General features: G+C 40.7%; 1 protein-coding gene across 5 annotated transcripts in view; it reads right to left on the reverse strand.

Moving 5' to 3' along the window:
- LOC138852929 (sorbitol dehydrogenase-like) overlaps nucleotides 1-25,122 on the reverse strand; it is a 614,649-nt gene that overhangs the window by 42,829 nt on the left and 546,698 nt on the right. The window contains exon 1 of one of the 5 annotated variants that reach the window (XM_070086607.1): nucleotides 24,353-24,492. The exons of 1 other annotated variant lie outside the window; for it this stretch is intronic. In XM_070086607.1, coding sequence (XP_069942708.1) covers nucleotides 24,353-24,445 — 93 coding nt within the window. In that variant the 5' untranslated portion in view covers nucleotides 24,446-24,492. Of the gene's footprint in view, nucleotides 1-6,129; nucleotides 6,223-18,697; nucleotides 19,435-24,352; nucleotides 24,493-25,122 lie in introns of those variants that run through there. 3 more of the 5 variants (XM_070086611.1, XM_070086610.1, XM_070086608.1) reach the window with 3 other exon arrangements.

Genomic DNA, 25,122 nt, shown 5'->3' on the forward strand with positions numbered 1-25,122 from the left:
GTCTGAATCTGCTCACCATTAAGAACATCCATACTTATTCATGTGCCTACTACATACACAGAACAATACACGCAAATATAAACCCTCCACTCAAACTTCTCCTCACCAACCTAAACAGGACACATGACCACAACACAAGACAGATCTTTTTGATGTACCTCGTGTCCATATTACACTGTGTAAAAACTCTATGCACATAAAGGGCCCCAAAATATGGAATTCATTACCAGAAGATATTAAAGTAACCCAGATGAAAATTAATTTAAGACTTCTCAAAAGCCACTTAATCACCCTACATTAAATGCTAAATATTCAGTACACATATACTCACTTATGTACTCCCACATCATAACTTCAACAGTTACCTTGAACCTTTTATCCACTGTTGACAGGAATATAATTGAATCATTGTTTTCACAAAAAGCATTTTTGAATATATGAATATAAACCTGTAACTGATTTGCATGATGGTAGGATTGCTGGTTTCTTTTTCTGTCTCATAAACACGCTAGATCACAGGGACATCACTTTGGTCACACTTCACAGACACACACATGCATATATATATATATACATACATCTAGGTTTTCCTCTTTTTTCTAAATAGCTCTTGTTCTTCTTTATTTCTTCTATTGTCCATGGGGAAGTGGAAAAGAATCTTTCATCCGTAAGCCATGCGTGTCGTATGAGGCGACTAAAATGCCGGGAGCAATGGGCTAGTAACCCCTTCTCCTGTAGACATTTACTAAAAAAGAGAAGAAGAAAAACTTTATAAAACTGGAATGCTTGAATGTGCGTGGATGTAGTGCGGATGACAAGAAACAGATGATTGCTGATGTTATGAATGAAAAGAAGTTGGATGTCCTGGCCCTAAGCGAAACAAAGCTGAAGGGGGTAGGGGAGTTTCGGTGGGGGGAAATAAATGGGATTAAATCTGGAGCATCTGAGAGAGTTAGAGCTAAGGAAGGGGTAGCAATAATGTTGAAGGATCAGTTATGGAAGGAGAAAAGAGAATATGAATGTGTAAATTCAAGAATTATGGATTAAAGTAAAGGTTGGATGCGAAAAGTGGGTCATAATAAGCGTGTATGCACCTGGAGAAGAGAGGAATGTAGAGAGAGAGAGAGAGATTTTGGGAGATGTTAAGTGAATGTATAGGAACCTTTGAATCAAGTGAGAGAGTAATTGTGGTAGGGGACCTGAATGCTAAAGTAGGAGAAACTTTTAGAGAGGGTGTGGTAGGTAAGTTTGGGGTGCCAGGTGTAAATGATATTGGGAGCCCTTTGATTGAACTTTGTATAGAAAGGGGTTTAGTTATAGTTAATATATATTTTAAGAAAAAGATGATGTACGGTGAAATGACAGTAGTTTGTTGGATTATGTATTGGTAGATAAAAGACTGTTGAGTAGACTTCAGGATGTACATGTTTATAGAGGGGCCACAGATATATCAGATAACTTTTTAGTTGTAGCTACACTGAGAGTAAAAGGTAGATGGGATACAAGGAGAATAGAAGCATCAGGGAAGAGAGAGGTGAAGGTTTATAAACTAAAAGAGGAGGCAGTTAGGGTAAGATATAAACAGCTATTGGAGGATAGATGGGATAATGAAAGCATAGGCAATGGGGTCGAAGAGGTAGGTGGTAGGTTTAAAAATGTAGTGTTAGAGTGTTCAGCAGAAGTTTGTGGTTACAGGAAACTGGGTGCAGGAGGGAAGAGGAGCAATTGGTGGAATGATGATGTAAAGAGAGTAGTAAGGGAGAAAAAGTTAGCAAATGAGAAGTTTTTACAAAGTAGAAGTGATGCAAGGAGGGAAGAGTATATGGAGAAAAAGAGAGAGGTTAAGAGAGTGGTGAAGCAATGTAAAAAGAGTGCAAATGAGAGAGTGGGTGAGATGTTATCAACAAATTTTGTTGAAAATAAGAAAAAGTTTTGGAGTGAGATTAACAAGTTAAGGAAGCCTAGAGAACAAATGGATTTGTCAGTTAAAAATAGGAGAGGAGAGCTATTAAATGGAGAGTTAGAGGTATTGGGAAGATGGAGGGAATATTTTGAGGAATTGTTAAATGTTGATGAAGATAGGGAAGCTGTGATTTCGTGTATAGGGCAAGGAGGAATAACAGCTTGTAGGAGTGAGGAAGAGCCAGCTGTGAGTGTGGGGGAAGTTCGTGAGGCAGTAGGTAAAATGAAAGGGGTAAGGCAGCCGGGATTGATGGGATAAAGATAGAAATGTTAAAAGCAGGTGGGGATATAGTTTTGGAGTGGTTGGTGCAATTATTTAATAAATGTATGGAAGAGGGTAAGGTACCTAGGGATTGGCAGAGAGCATGCATAGTTCCTTTGTATAAAGGCAAAGGGGACAAAAGAGAGTGCAAAAATTATAGGGGGATAAGTCTGTTGAGTATACCAGGTAAAGTGTACGGTAGAGTTATTATTGAAAGAATTAAGATTAAGACGGATAATATGATAGCAGATGAACAAGGAGGCTTTAGGAAAGGTAGGGGGTGTGTGGACCAGGTGTTTACAGTGAAACATATAAGTGAACAGTATTCAGATAAGGCTAAAGAGGTTTTTGTGGCATTTATGGATTTGGAAAAGGCGTATGACAGGGTGGATAGGGGGGCAATGTGGCAGATGTTGCAAGTGTATGGTGCAGGAGGTAGGTTACTGAAAGCAGTGCAGAGTTTTTACGAGGATAGTGTGGCTCAAGTTAGAGTATGTAGGAAAGAGGGAGATTATTTCCCAGTAAAAGTAGGCCTTAGACAAGGATGTGTGATGTCACCATGGTTGTTTAATATATTTATAGATGGGGTTGTAAGAGAAGTAAATGCGAGGGTCTTGGCAAGAGGCGTGGAGTTAAAAGATAAAGAATCACACAAAGTGGGAGTTGTCACAGTTGCTCTTTGCTGATGACACTGTGCTCTTGGGAGATTCTGAAGAGAGTTGCAGAGGTTGGTGGATGAATTTGGTAGGGTATGCAAAAGAAGAAAATTAAAAGTGAATACACGAAAGACTAAGGTTATGAGGATAACAAAAAGATTAGGTGATGAAAGATTGGATATCAGATTGGAGGGAGAGAGTTGAAAGATTGGATATCAGATTGGAGGGAGAGACTATGGAGGAGGTGAATGTATTCAGATATTTGGGAGTGGGCATGTCAGCGGATGGGTCTATGAAAGATGAGGTGAATCATAGAATTGATGAGGGGAAAAGGGTGAGCAGTGCACTTAGGAGTCTGTGGAGACAAAGAACTTTGTCCTTGGAGGCAAAGAGGGGACTGTATGAGAGTATAGTTTTACCAACGCTCTTATATGGGTGTGAAGCATGGGTGATGAATGTTGCAGCGAGGAGAAGGCTAGAGGCAGTGGAGATGTCATGTCTGAGGGCAATGTGTGGTGTGAATATAATGCAGAGAATTTGTAGTTTGGAAGTTAGGAGGTGCGGGATTACCAAAACTGTTGTCCAGAGGGCTGAGGAAGGGTTGTTGAGGTGGTTCGGACATGTAGAGAGAATGGAGCGAAACAGAATGACTTCAAGAGTGTATCAGTCTGTAGTGGAAGGAAGGCGGGGCAGGGGTCGGCCTAGGAAAGGTTGGAGGGAGGGGGTAAAGGAGGTTTTGTGTGCGAGGGGCTTGGACTTCCAGCAGGCATGCATGAGCGTCTTTGATAGGAGTGAATGGAGACAAATGGTTTTTAATGCTTGACGTGCTGTTGGAGTGTGAGCAAAGTAACATTTATGAAGGGATTCAGGGAAACCGGCAGGCCGGACTTGAGTCCTGGAGATGGGAAGTACAGTGCCTGCACTCTGAAGGAGGGGTGTTAATGTTGCAGTTTCAAAACTGTAGTGTAAAGCACCCTTCTGACAAGACAGTGATGGAGTGAATGATGGTGAAAGTTTTTCTTTTTCGGGCCACCCTGCCTTGGTGGGAATCGGCCAGTGTGTTAATAATAAAAAAAATAATTTTTTGTCTTATACAAATTAGATTCACTTACAATTAATAGTCTACTGCACAACTATGAAATAATTACTATCCTACTGTACAACTATGATATAATCCTTAGTGTTAAGTAGTCTGTAAGCCAATAATGTTAAGTTGGCCCATAATGCCTAGGCATAATAGAGGCTCTCTTTGTATTGCAACCCACTATTGTAAATACAAAATCTCAATGTACTATTTGCAAATTCAAATTCAAATTCAAAGTTTATTCTCTATAAAGATTACAATGTTGAATTTACAGAATTTGGTTGTTGTGTGGTTTACATGTAGTTAAATAATGATTACAGAGTGTACCACTAGAACGCCTAGCATGGCTAGGCATTTCGGGCAGACTTAGTTTAATTCTTTATTTTAAAATACTATTACAAATTATGAGGTAAGTTGGTATTATGGCTAAGTGACTAAATACTAGTTTGTGAGTTTAGCAATGTGAATGCTTTTGTTTTGGCACAGTACATAGTGCCATAGTGGCCCGGTGGCCTGGTGGCTAAAGCTCCCGCTTCACACACGGAGGGCCTGGGTTCGATTCCCGACGGGTGGAAACATTTCGACACGTTTCCTTACACCTATTGTCCTGTTCACCTAGCAGCAAATAGGTACCTGGGTGTTAGTCGACTGGTGTGGGTCGCATCCTGGGGGACAAGATTAAGGACCCCAATGGAAATAAGTTAGTCCTCGATGACGCACTGACTTTCTTGGGTTATCCTGGGTGGCTAACCCTCCGGGGTTAAAAATCCGAACGATATCTTATCTTATAGTTTCAGTATTGGAGTATCATAGGATTCATTATTTTAAGATTGAGATTAATATTTCTGTTTATGGTCAAATGGGTGAGTGAATGTAAGTGTGAACCACCAGGTGGTATTCGTGTAGTTAGTTGATGGGGTGTATCAGGGAGATAAGATGTTTTCTAATGGTAGTTTTGAAGGTGATGAATGTGTCTGCAGTTCTAGAGTTCTCAGGAAGGATGTTCCAGAATTTATTGCCTTTGACATACATTGAATTTTTGTAAAGGTTTAGTCGGACACGGGGAATGTCGTAGAGATGTTTGTGTCTGGTGTTATGCCTGTGGGTTCTGTCACAACTATCAAGAAAGCATTTTAGGTCAAGGTTGATATTGGAGTGTAAGGTCCTGTAGATGTAGATTGCACAGTAGTAAGTGTGGATGTACTGAACAGGGAGTAAGTTTAGATCTATGAAGAGTGGGGGGGGGGTGTTGCCAGGGATGGGATTTAGTGATTATTCTTACTGCAGCTTTTTGTTGGGTTATTATTGGCTTTAGGTGTGTTGCTGCAGTTGATCCCCAAGCACAAATAGCATAGGTGAGGTATGGATATATAAGTGAATGGTATAGTGTGATAAGGGCAGTTTGCGGCACGTAGTATCGTATCTTGGAGAGGATCCCAACCGTTTTGGATACTTTTTTGGTTATGTGTTGGATATGGGTGCTGAAATTTAGGTTGTTGTCAAGGTATAGGCCTAGGAATTTGCCCTCATTATGTCTGGTAATTAGAGTGTTGTCGATCTTAATGTTAATTTGTGCATCTCCTGCTCTGCTACCAAACATAATATAGTAGGTTTTGTCAGTGTTAAGCGTAAGTTTATTGGCTGTCATCCAAGTCGATATTTTGATCAGCTCCTCGTTAACAATGGTGTTGAGGGTGGCAAGATTAGGGTGAGAGATGACATAAGTCGTGTCGTCAGCAAAGAGAATGGGTTTCAGCGTTCATTTGATACAGCAGAAATCAGTCATGATTACAACCATACATTTAAGTAAAAGTCACTTGCGTGAAAATGGTTACAATGAAGAGCTATACAATACGTATAAAGAAAACTGAGTAGTTTACATGAACATTAAATAGGGAAATTCAACTTAAATATAACAGGTACGTGAATATTAACGACCCCAATGGAAATAAGTCACTTTAACTTTTTTGGGTTATCCTAGGTTCTCTACAAATATACTGTGGCTTTGTCAATGGTCCAAGTCGGACCGAAACGTGGTCGTAAGCTTCTCTCTTTTATGTGCGGGTTATTTGTGTATCGTTCCAGTCACGGTATTGTGCCTTTTTTGTTATTTACTGCTATGTAGTAGTTGTGGAAAATTTTCTAGGGTGATTACTTGTACATACCTCAACATTACATGCATACGAGTAATCTCCTTGGGAGACAACAACTATATTGTTTACCGTAGTCACCCGTGTAGACATGTGAGAAAACTTAACCACCTCTGGTCACTGCAGGTGGCCCCTCGACCCTCACTATCTTATCCATATCTGTCCGAGACCAGTATAAATTGGGTAGCACCCTCAAGTACGGCGCTACTAATTAATTGTGGACTGTATAGATTATATTAGTTTAACTGAATGAAGGGGGGGGGGTAGGTTACACATGGATATATCCATCAAGAAAAACACTTGTACATAATCTCACCACTTATCAGATATTCTCTGGTGGTCACTTGATGTAGCTGGATCACCCATAAACCCGGGCCGGGAGAATACCGGTGAAAGAAAAGAAAAGAAAAAAAAAAAACCTATCCAATAGAGCCTGAGCTTGCTACCATCTGCAGCTCATAAGACTGCCATCCCCACGAGCCCATTTGAGGCGGGGTAGATGGCAGACCAGAGGCCCGTGAGGGCGGGGAATGTGGCTAGGCCTGGGGGACACTTGGTCCCAAAGATGAGGAGGTACTTGTCCTTCCTTCCATGGGAGACTTAAGTCTCGAGACACTCCCCAGATAGGGAGCCAAGGCCGGGTCACCACTACTTGGAAAAGACCCGGGCCGGGAGAATACCGGTGAATAAAAAAAAAAAAAAAAAACTATCCAATTACAACATACCTAACTGGCCAGTATCAGTCTGCTATAACTAGAAGGGTTTCTTGACTGTGGGTGATTGATACTCCTTATTTCCTCCATTCACCATCTCATTTCGATGTCCTGCTACACCGACACGGTTCTTATTCCAGCAGGACGAGGTATCCGTCGGTTTGTCCCGGTTTAGAAATCGTGACTCCATAAAGCCTTCACTATCCTCGGGACAGGAACAACGAGGTAAACATGTGCACACACACTCTGGGAATGGCAGTTCATATCGCTTCAATGATTCCTTAACTTAGTGTTATTATCACTGATTACATTACGATTTACAAGACGGTTTAATGTCTCATAATTATTATACACATTGGAGGCCACTCCATTAAGATTTGAGACCGATGAGTGATGATTAAATCACGGGTAATTTTCCCCGGGACACAGTCCACGGCGATGCGCCAATCAAAGGGTGAGGAACAGAGTACAGAGGCTTATAAAAGGAGCAAAGGCAAAGCACTATTGTTCAAAAATTGAAGAATATAAGCATAACCCCAGAAAGCTCTGGCAACAACTAAAACAGTTGGGGTATAGCCATAAGCCAGTAGATAGGTCTAACATAGTACTCACTATCGATAATGAGGTATGCCACGAAACATCTAAGGTGGCAAATTGCTTTAATTCCTACTACACATCTGTTGCATCAACACTAGTAAGTAAACTACCAGCTGCATCAAATACCTTTAACACAGACTCTGATAAGTTTCAAACATACTATACCAATAAAGGGGTAACCCCAAACAGTTGTCAACTAGTAAATGTATCTCATGACTTCATTCAAAAAGAACTAAGCAGGTTAAACCCAACTAAGAGCACAGGCCCTGATAACATCCCGTCTAAGTTCCTAAAAGATGGTGCTTCTGAACTGTCAATCCCTATTGCTCACATAATAAATCTATCAATCACCACTAATACCGTACCGGAGGGGTTCAAGGAGGCCAGAGTTACTCCTATCTTCAAGAAAAATAATAGGTCTGATGTAAGCAACTATAGACCTGTTAGTATACTCAGTATAATATCTAAAATTCTGGAGAGGGCGGTGTATTCTCAAGTAGTTAAGTACCTTAATGACAACAGCATTCTCCATAGCTATCAATCGGGCTTTAGAAGATCCTACTCAACCGATACCTCCCTTATTAATCTGATGGATTACCTGAGAACTGAAATGTCAAAAGGGAACCTCATAGGTATGGTAACCTTAGACCTGCAAAAGGCCTTCGATACTGTCAACCACAATATATTATGTAAGAAACTTCAAGCTATCGGTATAGGTTCTGTAGACTGGTTTAAGTCCTACCTTAGCAACAGGAGACAAATAGTCAAAATCAACAAAACGGAATCAGAACCCCTGCCGATAACATGTGGAGTTCCCCAAGGTAGTATTCTGGGTCCCTTACTATTCTTATGTTATGTCAATGATATGCCTATCAGTGTCAAGTGCAAACTCCTACTGTATGCAGATGACAGTGCTCTGTTAGTGACAGGTAAAGACCCACAAGATATTGCTAATGTTTTAACACTGGGTTTAGAACAGGTCGCTCCTGTCTGTCTCAACTACTGGATCACTACGACAAGGTCCTAAATGCACTAGAAGACAAAAAGAATGCAGATGTAATATATACAGACTTTGCAAAAGCCTTCGACAAGTGTGACCATGGCGTAATAGCGCACAAAATGCGCGCTAAAGGAATAACAGGAAAAGTCGGTCGATGGATCTATAATTTCCTCACTAACAGAACACAGAGAGTAGTCGTCAACAGAGTAAAGTCCGAGGCAGCTACGGTGAAAAGCTCTGTTCCACAAGGCACAGTACTAGCTCCCATCTTGTTCCTCATCCTCATATCCGACATAGACAAGGATGTCAGCCACAGCACCGTGTCTTCCTTTGCAGATGACACCCGAATCTGCATGACAGTGTCTTCCATTGCAGACACTGCAAGGCTCCAGGCGGACATCAACCAAATCTTTCAGTGGGCTGCAGAAAACAATATGAAGTTCAACGATGAGAAATTTCAATTACTCAGATATGGTAAACATGAGGAAATTAAATCTTCATCAGAGTACAAAACAAATTCTGGCCACAAAATAGAGCGAAACACCAACGTCAAAGACCTGGGAGTGATTATGTCGGAGGATCTCACCTTCAAGGACCATAACATTGTATCAATCGCATCTGCTAGAAAAATGACAGGATGGATAATGAGAACCTTCAAAACTAGGGAGGCCAAGCCCATGATGACACTCTTCAGGTCACTTGTTCTATCTAGGCTGGAATATTGCTGCACTCTAACAGCACCTTTCAAGGCAGGTGAAATTGCCGACCTAGAAAATGTACAGAGAACTTTCACGGCGCGCATAACGGAGATAAAACACCTCAATTACTGGGAGCGCTTGAGGTTTCTAAACCTGTATTCCCTGGAACGCAGGAGGGAGAGATACATGATTATATACACCTGGAAAATCCTAGAGGGACTAGTACCGAACTTGCACACGAAAATCACTCACTACGAAAGCAAAAGACTTGGCAGACGATGCACCATCCCCCCAATGAAAAGCAGGGGTGTCACTAGCACGTTAAGAGACCATACAATAAGTGTCAGGGGCCCGAGACTGTTCAACTGCCTCCCAGCACACATAAGGGGGATTACCAACAGACCCCTGGCAGTCTTCAAGCTGGCACTGGACAAGCACCTAAAGTCAGTTCCTGATCAGCCGGGCTGTGGCTCGTACGTTGGTTTGCGTGCAGCCAGCAGCAACAGCCTGGTTGATCAGGCGCTGATCCACCAGGAGGCCTGGTCACAGACCGGGCCGCGGGGGCATTGACCCCCGAAACTCTCTCCAGGTAAACTCTCCAGGTAAACTGGAACTGGAGTCCTGCAGCAAATGGTTAGTAGACAACAAACTATCATTACACCTAGGGAAAACTGAAGCCATTCTCTTTGGAACGAAACATAAACTGAGAAGGGTAAATAATTTTAATGTTCAGTGTAATGGGGAGTCCATCACTTTGGTTTCATCAGTTAAATATCTGGGAATCCCCTTTGACCCATGCATGTCAGGAGAATTGATAGGGAACAGTGTAGTAAAGAAAGCGAATGCCAGGCTGAAGTTCCTGTATAGACAAGCACAGTGTCTACCTACTGAGGCTCGCAGGACCCTATGTTTAGCCCTTATACAATGCCATATGGATTACGCTTGCTCTTCTTGGTACTCTGCCTTGACAAAAAAACTGAAAGATAGACTGCAAATCACCCAGAACAAAATCGTAAGATTCATCCTGGGGCTGGGACCAAGAAAACATGTAGGCCAGGATGAATTACAGCAGTTGGATATGCTGAATGTTGAAGACAGAGTAAAACAACTGAAGCTAAATCATGTTTATAAAATTGCTCACGAACAGTGTCCAGAATATCTTGCTGTCAATTTTGTCAAGGTTGGGAACCAAAGCAATCATAGGGGGAGAGAGCACAACTTTGTAGTACCCACAGTCAGTGGCCAGGCTTCAAACACCTTTTATTGTACAGCAATAAAGGAATGGAACAGACTACCCACAAATGTCAAGGCCAGTCATAGCTTGAACCAGTTCAAGAAGACTGCCAAAAAGTGTCTGATGAATGAAGCAACAGAAAGGGAGGGGAATGATTTTCTATTTTTTAGCTAAAATACGTGTAAATTTTACATTATCCCTAGTAATGACCCTCGTATTGTAGATAGTCGTAATGACCCTCGGGTAGTAGATAGTCTTAATAACCCTCGTATTGTAGATAGTCTTAATGACCCTCGTGTAGTAGATAGTCTTTTTAGTATGATAATAAGATGTTATCTTCATTATAGAATAATAAGAAAATATTATAACCTTTATATTATAATAATAAGGTAAAAGGACCCCAATGGAAATAAGTCACTCTGTCTGACTTTTTTGGGTTATCCTAGGTTCTCTACACATATGCTGCTAAGTATGATAATTCTATGTAACTGTATTGTGTATACCTGAATAAATTTACTTACTTACTTACCATTATTCACTCATTTTACCACCTTATTTACAGTGGTGCCATCAATCACGTTCCCTCACTCTTCACCAGGGACAGTCACGACACTTCCTATTATGAAATGAGGCCTATATTAATCCTTAGGCCGCCGTGAACGCCAATTTCCTGGTTCCATGCTTTCCCAGCCTCCTCACTACAGTCAAAACACTCCTGCCTCCCCCATGCCCCGAGTCGACCTCTATCCCCCGCACATCCGCGCATGTGCAAAGGGAACTCTTGGTTCTGTCCTATTGTCAAATACATTTTTGACTCATATCGACACATTAAACACCTATTAGGCGCTATAGCTTCGGAAAATTAAAATATTTTCCACACTGCGGCCGGGCGGAGGTCGTTGCTAGACGACTTACATAATGTGGAGTACAATTTTCCCATCTTCACTGGCCACCTGGCTTGGGAACTCCAACATTGGTATTTACATAATCACCCATTAATTCTTTCCACCTGTTAACTCCTCAGGTAGGGCTCCACCCAAAGCACACTCAAGCCTCCATGCTTCTGGTATTAACAATTTCCCTCTTATTGTATGGTGTGACACTAAGTCTATGCTCTCGGGGTTAATTTGTTGGGCATACTGGAATTATGAGACTTTAACAATAACAAGTCTCTCTCAGTATCCCAAGTCAGCCCCAACACATTACTGCATATAGGCACTTCAACTCCATGGCCATCCATATTTATTGATCCCTCAAAATGGACTAATTACTGTTCCATTCTCTCAGGGGCATAAGCCTATGCTCCCTGGATTAATTTATTGGGCATACTGGAATTATGAGACTTTAACAATAACAAGTCTCTCTCAGTATCCCAAGTCAGTCCCAGCACCTTACTGCATTATTTCATTAACCCCTTCACATATCCTCATTAGTTCCTCTTCAGTTGACGTCACACCCGGAAATTGTCCACATAAGATCATAAACACGCTAGATAACAGGGATATCTTGCTACTCCTACTTACACTTTGGTCACACTTCACAGACACGCACATGCATATATATATATATACATACATCTAGGTTTTTCTCCTTTTTCTAAATAGCTCTTGTTCTTCTTTATTTCTTCTATTGTCCATGGGGAAGTGGAAAAGAATCTTTCATCCGTAAGCCATGCGTGTCGTATGAGGCGACTAAAATGCCGGGAGCAATGGGCTAGTAACCCCTTCTCCTGTAGACACTTACTAAAAAAGAGAAGAAGAAAAACTTTATAAAACTGGGATGCTTAAATGTGCGTGGATGTAGTGCGGATGACAAGAAACAGATGATTGCTGATGTTATGAATGAAAAGAAGTTGGATGTCCTGGCCCTAAGCGAAACAAAGCTGAAGGGGGTAGGAGAGTTTCAGTGGGGGGAAATAAATGGGATTAAATCTGGAGTATCTGAGAGAGTTAGAGCAAAGGAAGGGGTAGCAGTAATGTTAAATGATCAGTTATGGAAGGAGAAAAGAGAATATGAATGTGTAAATTCAAGAATTATGTGGATTAAAGTAAAGGTTGGATGCGAGAAGTGGGTCATAATAAGCGTGTATGCACCTGGAGAAGAGAGGAATGCAGAGGAGAGAGAGAGATTTTGGGAGATGTTAAGTGAATGTATAGGAGCCTTTGAACCAAGTGAGAGAGTAATTGTGGTAGGGGACCTGAATGCTAAAGTAGGAGAAACTTTTAGAGAGGGTGTGGTAGGTAAGTTTGGGGTGCCAGGTGTAAATGATAATGGGAGCCCTTTGATTGAACTTTGTATAGAAAGGGGTTTAGTTATAGGTAATACATATTTTAAGAAAAAGAGGATAAATAAGTATACAAGATATGATGTAGGGCGAAATGACAGTAGTTTGTTGGATTATGTATTGGTAGATAAAAGACTGTTGAGTAGACTTCAGGATGTACATGTTTATAGAGGGGCCACAGATATATCAGATCACTTTCTAGTTGTAGCTACACTGAGAGTAAAAGGTAGATGGGATACAAGGAGAATAGAAGCATCAGGGAAGAGAGAGGTGAAGGTTTATAAACTAAAAGAGGAGGCAGTTAGGGTAAGATATAAACAGCTATTGGAGGATAGATGGGCTAATGAGAGCATAGGCAATGGGGTCGAAGAGGTATGGGGTAGGTTTAAAAATGTAGTGTTAGAGTGTTCAGCAGAAGTTTGTGGTTACAGGAAAGTGGGTGCGGGAGGGAAGAGGAGCGATTGGTGGAATGATGATGTAAAGAGAGTAGTAAGGGAGAAAAAGTTAGCATATGAGAAGTTTTTACAAAGTAGAAGTGATGCAAGGAGGGAAGAGTATATGGAGAAAAAGAGAGAGGTTAAGAGAGTGGTGAAGCAATGTAAAAAGAGAGCAAATGAGAGAGTGGGTGAGATGTTATCAACAAATTTTGTTGAAAATAAGAAAAAGTTTTGGAGTGAGATTAACAAGTTAAGAAAGCCTAGAGAACAAATGGATTTGTCAGTTAAAAATAGGAGAGGAGAGTTATTAAATGGAGAGTTAGAGGTATTGGGAAGATGGAGGGAATATTTTGAGGAATTGTTAAATGTTGATGAAGATAGGGAAGCTGTGATTTCGTGTATAGGGCAAGGAGGAATAACATCTTGTAGGAGTGAGGAAGAGCCAGTTGTGAGTGTGGGGGAAGTTCGTGAGGCAGTAGGTAAAATGAAAGGGGGTAAGGCAGCCGGGATTGATGGGATAAAGATAGAAATGTTAAAAGCAGGTGGGGATATAGTTTTGGAGTGGTTGGTGCAATTATTTAATAAATGTATGGAAGAGGGTAAGGTACCTAGGGATTGGCAGAGAGCATGCATAGTTCCTTTGTATAAAGGCAAAGGGGATAAAAGAGAGTGCAAAAATTATATGGGGGATAAGTCTGCTGAGTATACCTGGTAAAGTGTATGGTAGAGTTATTATTGAAAGAATTAAGAGTAAGACGGAGAATAGGATAGCAGATGAACAAGGAGGCTTTAGGAAAGGTAGGGGGTGTGTGGACCAGGTGTTTACAGTGAAACATATAAGTGAACAGTATTTAGATAAGGCTAAAGAGGTCTTTGTGGCATTTATGGATTTGGAAAAGGCGTATGACAGGGTGGATAGGGGGGCAATGTGGCAGATGTTGCAAGTGTATGGTGTAGGAGGTAGGTTACTGAAAGCAGTGAAGAGTTTTTACGAGGATAGTGAGGCTCAAGTTAGAGTATGTAGGAAAGAGGGAAATTATTTCCCAGTAAAAGTAGGCCTTAGACAAGGATGTGTGATGTCACCGTGGTTGTTTAATATATTTATAGATGGGGTTGTAAGAGAAGTAAATGCGAGGGTCTTGACAAGAGGCGTGGAGTTAAAAGATAAAGAATCACACACAAAGTGGGAGTTGTCACAGCTGCTCTTTGCTGATGACACTGTGCTCTTGGGAGATTCTGAAGAGAAGTTGCAGAGATTGGTGGATGAATTGGTAGGGTGTTCAAAAGAAGAAAATTAAAGGTGAATACAGGAAAGAGTAAGGTTATGAGGATAACAAAAAGATTAGGTGATGAAAGATTGAATATCAGATTGGAGGGAGAGAGTATGGAGGAGGTGAATGTATTCAGATATTTGGGAGTGGACGTGTCAGCGGATGGGTCTATGAAAGATGAGGTGAATCATAGAATTGATGAGGGAAAAAGAGTGAGTGGTGCACTTAGGAGTCTGTGGAGACAAAGAACTTTGTCCTTGGAGGCAAAGAGGGGAATGTATGAGAGTATAGTTTTACCAACGCTCTTATATGGGTGTGAAGCATGGGTGATGAATGTTGCAGCGAGGAGAAGGCTGGAGGCAGTGGAGATGTCATGTCTGAGGGCAATGTGTGGTGTGAATATAATGCAGAGAATTCGTAGTTTGGAAGTTAGGAGGAGGTGCGGGATTACCAAAACTGTTCTCCAGAGGGCTGAGGAAGGGTTGTTGAGGTGGTTCGGACATGTAGAGAGAATGGAGCGAAACAGAATGACTTCAAGAGTGTATCAGTCTGTAGTGGAAGGAAGGCGGGGTAGGGGTCGGCCTAGGAAAGGTTGGAGAGAGGGGGTAAAGGAGGTTTTGTGCGCGAGGGGCTTGGACTTCCAGCAGGTATGCATGAGCGTGTTTGATAGGAGTGAATGGAGACAAATGGTTTTTAATACTTGACGTGCTGTTGGAGTGTGAGCAAAGTAACATTTATGAAGGGGTTCAGGGAAACCGGCAGGCCGGACTTGAGTCCTGGAGATGGGAAGTACAGTGCCTGCACTCTGAAGGAGGGGTGTTAATGTTGCAGTTTAAAAACTGTAGTGTAAAGCACCCTTCTGGCAAGACAGTGATGGAGTGAATGATGGTGAAAGTTTTTCTTTTTCGGGCCACCCTGGCTTGGTGGGAATCGGCCAGTGTGATAATATATATATAATAAGATTATTTACCCAATTACTTCGCTCAGTGGACCACCTGTGCACTTAAGGTGTGCATTTATCGTCGCCTGAAGTAAGAACAATTTATTATTTAACTGTTTATTAATTATATCATTATAAGCAGTCAACAATTTTGGTGTCTTGCTCAGTTCGCAGAGCTGGGCCCGTTAACTGTCCATACGCCATCCTATAATTAGTAGATAATTCTGGACGGTTGAGCTTCCACGGAAGTCGCACCGAGTAATGTCCAGATTCAAATTTAACATCCTTCAGGTATTTTTCCTGAGTAATGGAATCATTTGGACTTTCCTCATTTATATTAATCCCTATGCTGTCCAGCTTCCACAAATTAGACTGGTTCAACATCATACTCGATAGAAGAATACTTGTACTGGGTTGACCTTTTATGAGTAAGACACCGTGACTGTATTCACTACTTCCTCTAGTCATTATTACCAGGCGGTAGTCTGCCATGTATTACATGGCCCGTACCAGGGTTAAGGAGAGTGACGCCGCATGGTTTTGGATTTATGCCCTTTATCCTGAATTATTACATCCAACACCGGCAAGGCTACCTCAGCTAGGCCATCATTATTGCCATTAGCTGCAACCTTTACATCAGTCACTGTAGTGTCAGGGTTAATAACATTATCATTATTGTCACCATTATTATAAGAATCACATACAACCCTGCACATGAATGTATGGTGCCTTCCCTTGTTGCATTGATAGCAACTGTTCAATTTGGTATGACAATCCTTTACATTATGATTGTCTAGACATCTGATAAATCCGTCAAGTTCTTTCATTCTTTCCACTTTAATATCCCATGAATTATAGGCATTACAATTTTTAGTGAAATGAGTACCCTGGCAGAAGAGACAGTCTCTCTTTTCCTTGCCTGACCTCTTATTAACTGGGTTACCCTTACTGAGGTACTTATTCCTCTTACCTTGATGTGAGGAACCACTATTACTGATTCCTGTCACTTGATATGTGCCTATTTAACTCTTAATTATGATTATTACCATTGGGAGTATTTTTCCCTTTTGAGACTTGACAGATACTTCAGAGTCATTATGTGTTATATCCTTAGAACTGTTTGGCTGACTGGTCTGCAATTGAACAATTAATTCTTGCCGACCTAGTCTGATTTCCTCCATACCGTACTCTGGAGGTTTTGGCAAACCCACCCTTTGCATTAATAGGTTGATCAGCTGCCTGGCTTACACCCTTTAATTTATTCAAAGCCTTACTTTTACAAGACAGTTTTTCTTCCAATTCGTAATGTTGATTAATTAAAACATTCATTTCCATTCCATCTGCACAATTCTCCAGCAGATCTCTTTCACAGTCTTTAAACCACAATTTGTACCAATCAAATCTACTCTCTAAAGCATCTAAATATAACTTTAATTCATTAGGGTTCACGGTTCTTTGATTCATTAAATCAAATGCCTTCGTCACATGGTCTTTAATAGCCTGTAATGATGCTTTCATTACTCTAAAATTCACGGACTTGTCAGCCACATTAACTCCATCAGATCCAGTCATTGTTAGAGAATTATTAATCACTGATTATACAACTTAAGTAGGCGCCTTATAAGAGTAATTCTTGCACTTTACTCTTGTATAAATCCTAGCCACACATGTGATAGCAATTAATTGGGCTAATATCATCCACCACACGATCGATTAAACTTGTGTACCCTATACCCACTTCCTTCAATCAGTCACTTAATTATTAAGTAATTAATTCAATTAATTTTTCACTGATTGCATCCGGTTCAGGAAGGACCAGCGGGCAGATGTGGAAAATTTTCTAGGGTGATTACTTGTACATACCTCAACATTACATGCATACGAGTAATCTCCTTGGGAGACAACAACTATATTGTTTACCGTAGTCACCCGTGTAGACATGTGAGAAAACTTAACCACTTCTGGTCACTGCAGATGGCCCCTCGACCCTCACTATCTTATCCATATCTATCCGAGACCAGACACATATGCAACAGTTAGGTATCTTTATTTCGAAACGTTTCGCCTACACAGTAGGCTTCTTCAGTCGAGTACAGAAAAGTTGATAGAAGCAGAAGATACTTGAAGACGATGTAATCAGTCCATCACCCTTAAAGTTTTGAGGTGGTCAGTCCCTCAGTCTGGAGAAGAGCATTGTTCCGTTGTCTGAAACAATATGAAGTTGAAGTGACAGGATGGAGCCTTAAATAGTGCCAGGAGGTGAGACGTAGGTTGCTTTGGGAGGGCAGGTCCCTCTCAAACCCAGCCGTTCTCACTAGTAGAGGTTGTCGAAGTTGATGGTCTGTACCAAGATACCCTTGTGTTGCAGTGTCTGACAGAATGAACATTAAAATGGTATAAAATACCGACAGATTGTTAGGTAAGACACATATGCAACAGTTAGGTATCTTTATTTCAAAACGTTTCGCCTACACAGTAGGCTTCTTCAGTCGAGTACAGAAAAGTTGATAGAAGCAGAAGATACTTGAAGACGATGTAATCAGTCCATCACCCTTAAAGTTTTGAGGTGGTCAGTCCCTCAGTCTGGAGAAGAGCATTGTTCCGTTGTCTGAAACAATATGAAGTTGAAGTGACAGGATGGAGCCTTAAATAGTGCCAGGAGGTGAGACGTAGGTTGCTTTGGGAGGGCAGGTCCCTCTCAAGTATCTTCTGCTTCTATCAACTTTTCTGTACTCGACTGAGAAGCCTACTGTGTAGGCGAAACGTTTCGAAATAAAGATACCTAACTGTTGCATATGTGTCTTACCTAACAATCTGTCGGTATTTTATACCATTTTAATGTTCATTCTGTCAGACACTGCAACACAAGGGTATCTTGGTACAGACCATCAACTTCGACAACCTCTACTAGTGAGAACGGCTGGGTTTGAGAGGGACCTGCCCTCCCAAAGCAACCTACGTCTCACCTCCTGGCACTATTTAAGGCTCCATCCTGTCACTTCAACTTCATATTGTTTCAGACAACGGAACAATGCTCTTCTCCAGACTGAGGGACTGACCACCTCAAAACTTTAAGGGTGATGGACTGATTACATCGTCTTCAAGTATCTTCTGCTTCTATCAACTTTTCTGTACTCGACTGAAGAAGCCTACTGTGTAGGCGAAACGTTTCGAAATAAAGATACCTAACTGTTGCATATGTGTCTTACCTAACAATCTGTCGGTATTTTATACCATTTTAATGTTTATCCGAGACCAGTATAAATTGGGTAGCACCCTCAAGTACAGCGCTACTAATTAATTGTGGACTGTATAGATTATATTAGTTTAACTGAATGAAGGGGGGGGGGTAGGTTACACATGGATATATCCATCAAGGAAAACACTTGTACATAATCTCACCACTTACCAGATATTCTCTGGTGGTCACTTGATGTAGCTGGATCCGGCGAATAAAATAAAAAAATAAAAAAAACCTATCCAATTACAACATACCTAACTGGCCAGTATCAGTCTGCTATAACTAGAAGGGTTACTTAACTGTGGGTGATTGATACTCCTTATTTCCTCCATTCACCATCTCATTTCAATGTCCTGCTACACCGACACGGTTCTTATTCCAGCAGGACGAGGTATCCGTTGGTTTGTCCCGGTTTAGAAATCGTGACTCCATAAAGCCTTCACTTGGACCTGCCTCGCATGGGCCAGTAGGCCTTCTGCAGTGTTCCTTCGTTCTTATGTTCTTATGTTCTTATGTTCACTATCCTCGGGACAGGAACAACGAGGTAAACATGTGCACACACACTCTGGGAATGGCAGTTCATATCGCTTCAATGATTCCTTAACTTAGTGTTATTATCACTGATTACATTACGATTTACAAGACGGTTTAATGTCTCATAATTATTATACACATTGGAGGCCACTCCATTAAGATTTGAGACCGATGAGTGATGATTAAATCACGGGTAATTTTCCCCGGGACACAGTCCATGGCGACGCGCCAATCACCCCCGGTCCTACCATTATTCACTCATTTTACCACCTTATTTACAGCGGTGCCGTCAATCACGTTCCCTCACTCTTCACCAGGGACAGTCACGACACTTCCTATTATGAAATGAGGCCTATATTAATCCTTAGGCCGCCGTGAACGCCAATTTCCTGGTTCCATGCTTTCCCAGCCTCCTCACTACAGTCAAAACACTCCCGCCTCCCCCATGCCCCGAATCGACCTCTACCCCCGCACATCCGCGCATGCGCAAAAGAAACTCTTGCTTCTGTCCTATTGTCAAATACATTTTTGACTCATATCGACACATTAAACACCTATTAGGCGCTATAGCTTCGGAAAATTAATATATTTTCCACAGTAGTAGTAATAATAATAATAATTGTACTACAAGTACATGGTATACAGGTCTTAACTAACATCAATGCGACCCACACCAGTCGACTAACACCCAGGTTCCCATTTTATTGATGGTTGAACCTAGACAACCGGAGTGAGGAAACCACTTCCGATTTTACTGTAAAAAAACCTTAAGACGCCTATAATAATCGGTGCCATTTACCGGATACCCCACACAAACATCCCAAATTTCAGTGAGAATCTAAAGGCACTAATAACAAACAGACAAATGAACAAGCACCACCTTCTCTTAGCTGGATTATTATTATTATTATAATCAAAAAGAAGCGCTAAGCCACAAGGGCTATACAGCTCTCTTAGCTGGAGACTTCAATATCAACCTTGGTCTACCAGATGATCAGACTGTAACTGATTTCATCAACAATATGAACAACACACTTCTCATACCAACAATAAACCAACCAGGCTGACTGAGACAAGTGCAACCATAATAGACCACATATGGACCAATATACTAGCCCCCCTTAAATCAGGGATAATCACAGACAGCACTACTGACCACTACCCTACCTTCCTCTTAACAAACATTAGTAAACCACCATTCGAATACAACAAAGTTTCATTTAGACTCCATGACGAGGCCTCAATAAGGAATTTCACAGCAGACCTAGAGACTGTTGACTGGCCTACAGAATTCTCCAATTCCAATGGTATTGACGATTGGACAGACATTTTTCTTAACAAAACAGACTATACAACAAACATTGTCCTATAAAAACGAAACAGATCACGAATAAACGGCTCGGTTGCCCATGGCTAACCAGCACCATTCTGAAATCCATTGATAAAAAACACCAATATGAAAAGCAATATAGACAGGGCTTAATATACAAAGATATTCTTCAACAATATTCATCAGTTCTCACCAAATTAATAAAGAAAGCCAAACAACTGCACTACTCCAGCAGATTCACTGACGCAAGAGGAGATATAAAAAAAAAAGACCTGGAAAACACTTTCCCAGATTCTGGGGACCCACAAACTGAAAAAAACAAGAATATTGTCCTAACTAAACCTAATGAAACACCACTGCATCCCACTGATACAACTAACAAGATAAAGGACCCCAATGGAAATAAGTCACTGTCTGACTTTTTTGGATTATCCTAGGTTCTCTACACATATGCTGCTATGTATGATAATCTATGTAACTGTATTTCTGTATGCCTGAATAAACTTACTTACTTACTTACTTAAACGACTTCTTCTCAAACATGGGATCTGATCTCGCCAGTAAAATCCCACGTACCAATGCCCGTGCCGGGAACTACCTAGATGGGAATTTTCCAAATTCCTTCTATCTTGTACCAACTGAGCCCACGGAAGTCACCGAGATAATAAAGTCACTCAAAAATAACTCAGGGAATCTGTCTCACGTCCCACCATATTTTTTTTTTTTTTTGTACAAGCGAGCGGCTCATGTCCTTTCGCATGCTATTACATTACTTTTTAACAAGTCACTAGAAACTAGCACTTTCCCGACACTACTCAAGACAGCAAGGGTTACATCAATACATAAAGGTGGTGACCCTACAGATGTAAACAACCATAGGCCAATATCAAACTTACCATTGCTATCCAAAATCTTTTGAGAAACTCGTGCACAGGAGACTATTCATTTATAACGGCACAAAACATACTCAACCCCTGCCAATTTGGATTCAGGAAAACTAAAAGCACTAATGATGCAATTATAAAAATGCTAGATCTGCTTTACACAGCATTGGAAAATAAGGAATATCCGCTAGGAATTTTTATTGACCTAAGAAAAGCGTTCGACACAGTAGACCACGGCATCCTACTCCACAAACTTGACCATTACGGTATAAGAGGCCATGCGCTTGCATATTTCAAATCCTACCTTACTAATAGGTATCAGTATGTCACCATTAAAGACACAGCCTCATCAACACGGCCACTTGATACTGGAGTTCAGCAGGGAAGTGTCATTGGTCCCCTGCTCTTCCTCATTACGCTTAACACTGACAAAACCTACTATATTATGTTTGGTAGCAGAGCAGGAGATGCACAAATTAACATTAAGATCGACAACACTCTAATTACCAGACATAATGAGGGCAAATTCCTAGGCCTATACCTTGACAACAACCTGAATTTCAGCACCCATATCCAACACATAACCAAAAAAGTATCCAAAACGGTTGGGATCCTCTCCAAGATACGATACTACGTGCCGCAAAATGCCCTTCTCACACTATACCACTCACTTATTTATCCATACCTCACCTATGCTATTTGTGCTTGGGGATCAACTGCAGCAACACACCTAAAGCCAATAATAACCCAACGAAAAGCTGCAGTAAGAATAATCACTAAATCCCATCCCTGGCAACACCACCCCCTCCACTCTTCATAGATCTAAACTTACTCCCTGTTTAGTACATCCACACTTACTACTGTGCAATCTACATCTACAGGACCTTAAACTCCAATATCAACCTTGACCTAAAATGCTTTCTTGACAGTTGTGACAGAACCCACAGGCATAACACCAGACACAAACATCTCTACGACATTCCCCGTGTCCGACTAAACCTTTACAAAAATTCAATGTATGTCAAAGGCCCTAAAATCTGGAACACCCTACCTGAGAACTCTAGAACTGCAGACACATTCATCACCTTCAAAACTACCATTAGAAAACATCTTATCTCCCTGATACACCCCATCAACTAACTACACGAATACCACCTGGTGGTTCACACTTACACTCACTCACCCATTTGACCATAAACAGAAATATTAACCTCAATCTTAAAATAATGAATCCTGTGATACTCCAATACTGAAACTATGTACTGTGCCAAAACAAAAGCATTCACATTGCTAAACTCACAAACTAGTATTTAGTCATTTAGCCATAATACCAACTTACCTCATAATTTGTAATATTTTAAAATAAAGAATTAAACTAAGTCTGCCCGAAATGCCTAGCCATGCTAGGTGTTCTAGTGGTACACTCTGTAATCATTATTTAACTACATATAAACCACACAATAACCAAATTCTGTAAACTCAGCATTGTAATCCTTATAGAGAATAAACTTTGAATTTGAATTGAATTGAATTGAACGATCTTCCAAACATATCCCAACAACTGAAACCCATTCTCTTTGCTGACGACACGACTTATGTCATCTCCCACCCTAATCTTGCCACCCTCAACACCATTGTTAACGAGGAGCTGATCAAAATACCAACTTGGATGACAGCCAATAAACTTACACTTAACACTAACAAAACCTACTATATTATGTTTGGTAGCAGAGCAGGTGTTGCGCAACTTAACATTAAGATCGACAACACTCTAATTGCCAGACACAATGAGGGCAAATTCCTGATCGACAACAACCTAAATTTCAGCACCCATATCCAACACATAACAAAATAAGTATCCAAAACGGTGGGGATCCTCTCCAAGATACAATATTACGTGCCGAAAACTGCCCTTCTCACACTATACCATTCACTCATTTATCCATACCTCACCTATGCTATTTGTGCTTGGGGATCAACTGCAGCAGCACATCTAAAGCCAATAATAACCCAACAAAAAGCCACAGTAAAAATAATCACTAAATCCCATCCCTGGCAACACACCCCCACTCTTCATAGATCTAAACTTACTCCCTGTTCAGAACATCCACACTTACTACTGTGCAATCTACATCTACAGAACCTTAAATTCCAATATTAACCTTGACCTTAAACGCTTTCTTGACATTCCCCGTGTCTGACTAAACCTTTACAAAAATTCAATGTGTGTCAAAGGGCCTAAAATCTGGAACACCCTACCTGAAAACTCTAGAACTGCAGACACATTCATCACTTTCAAAACTAGAGTTAGAAAACATCTTATCTCCCTGATACACCCCGTCAACTAACTACATGTAAACCACCTGGTGGTTCACACTTACACTCACTCACCCATCGACTATAAACACAGAAATACTAATCTTAATCTTAAAATAATGAACCCTAACTAGTCATAAGCTTGCCTATGATACTCCAATATAGACACTATGTATTGTGCTAAAACAAAAGCATTCACATTGCTAAACTTGCAAACTATAATGTAGTCACTTAGCCTTAATATCATAATCTAATAATTTAAAGTTTAGAATTAATCTAAGTCTGCCCGAAATGCCTAGCCATGCTAGGTGTCCTAGTGGCCCCCTCTGTAATTAGCATTTTAAAACATGTAAACCACACAATATCCAAAATCTGTAAACCGCGCATTGTAATCCTTATAGAGAATAAACTTGATTGATGATCCACCCCTCGCCGGGAATCGAACTCGGACCCTCACCGTGTGAAGCGAGAGCTTTCGCCACCAGATCACGGGGCACCTTATGATAATCTATGTAACTGTATTTGTGTGTACCTGAATAAACTTACTTAAAAATACAAGAAATCGCAGCGCTGTATTAATTAACCTTGTGGTTTTAACAGTTATGATTATAATAATAATAATAATAATAATAATAATAATAATAATAATAATAATAATAATAATATACAAGAAATTACTGAGCATTAAACAAGGAAAATCAGATTAATATAATAGGTACATGAATGTTAATTATGCAAGAAATCACAAATCTCACAGACCAGCCTGAGATCATTTTTGGAATAGAGCACCGCTGACAAGTTATTCTTTGCCATCTTGATGCAATGTTGTCGGTGTGTACACTGGAGTACCATCACTGATGTACCTGCGTTGTTAATTTGTACACAACTACACTGCGTGATAGTCATGTAACATGTTATTGTTATTATATAGTGTACAAGTCTCTCCTCTCCGATTCCTTGTCCTGGCTGCAACTTCAAACAACTATGCATCTATTTTTACAACATTCTTAACATATTTGCTATTTGCTTTTTATCTCACCCAAAATCTCTCTTTTTATACATAAAATAAAATATGTTACAGTATGCATATCACAGAGGTACTAGAGTAACAATTCCGATAAGTCACTTTGACTTTTTGTGGATTATCCCAGGTTCTCTACACATATGCTGCTATGTATGATAATCTATGTAACTGTATTTGTGTATATCTGAATAAACTTACTTATGTACGGGAAATACCAAGAAAGTAGCGCCTTCGGAGACGTTGGTTGCAGAGCCGTGTGTAAACACACCAGCTGGACCCCGATTATTGGACCCCGAGACGTGCTCTATCATCCCTGAAGAATTATTATTATTATAATCAAAAAGAAGCGCTAAGCCACAAGGGCTATACAGCCATCCCTGAAGAAAAAATTAACTTGTTATATATCTCATAGCCTAACAGAATATTGGGGCTTAGTTCGTGGACCTACTATTAGTCTCTGTAATGATATGACAGTTGCCCACGGAATGGGTATGGGAATGCTTCA

The sequence above is a fragment of the Cherax quadricarinatus genome, chromosome 19, assembly GCF_038502225.1.
Source record: "Cherax quadricarinatus isolate ZL_2023a chromosome 19, ASM3850222v1, whole genome shotgun sequence".
NCBI lineage: Eukaryota > Metazoa > Arthropoda > Malacostraca > Decapoda > Parastacidae > Cherax > Cherax quadricarinatus.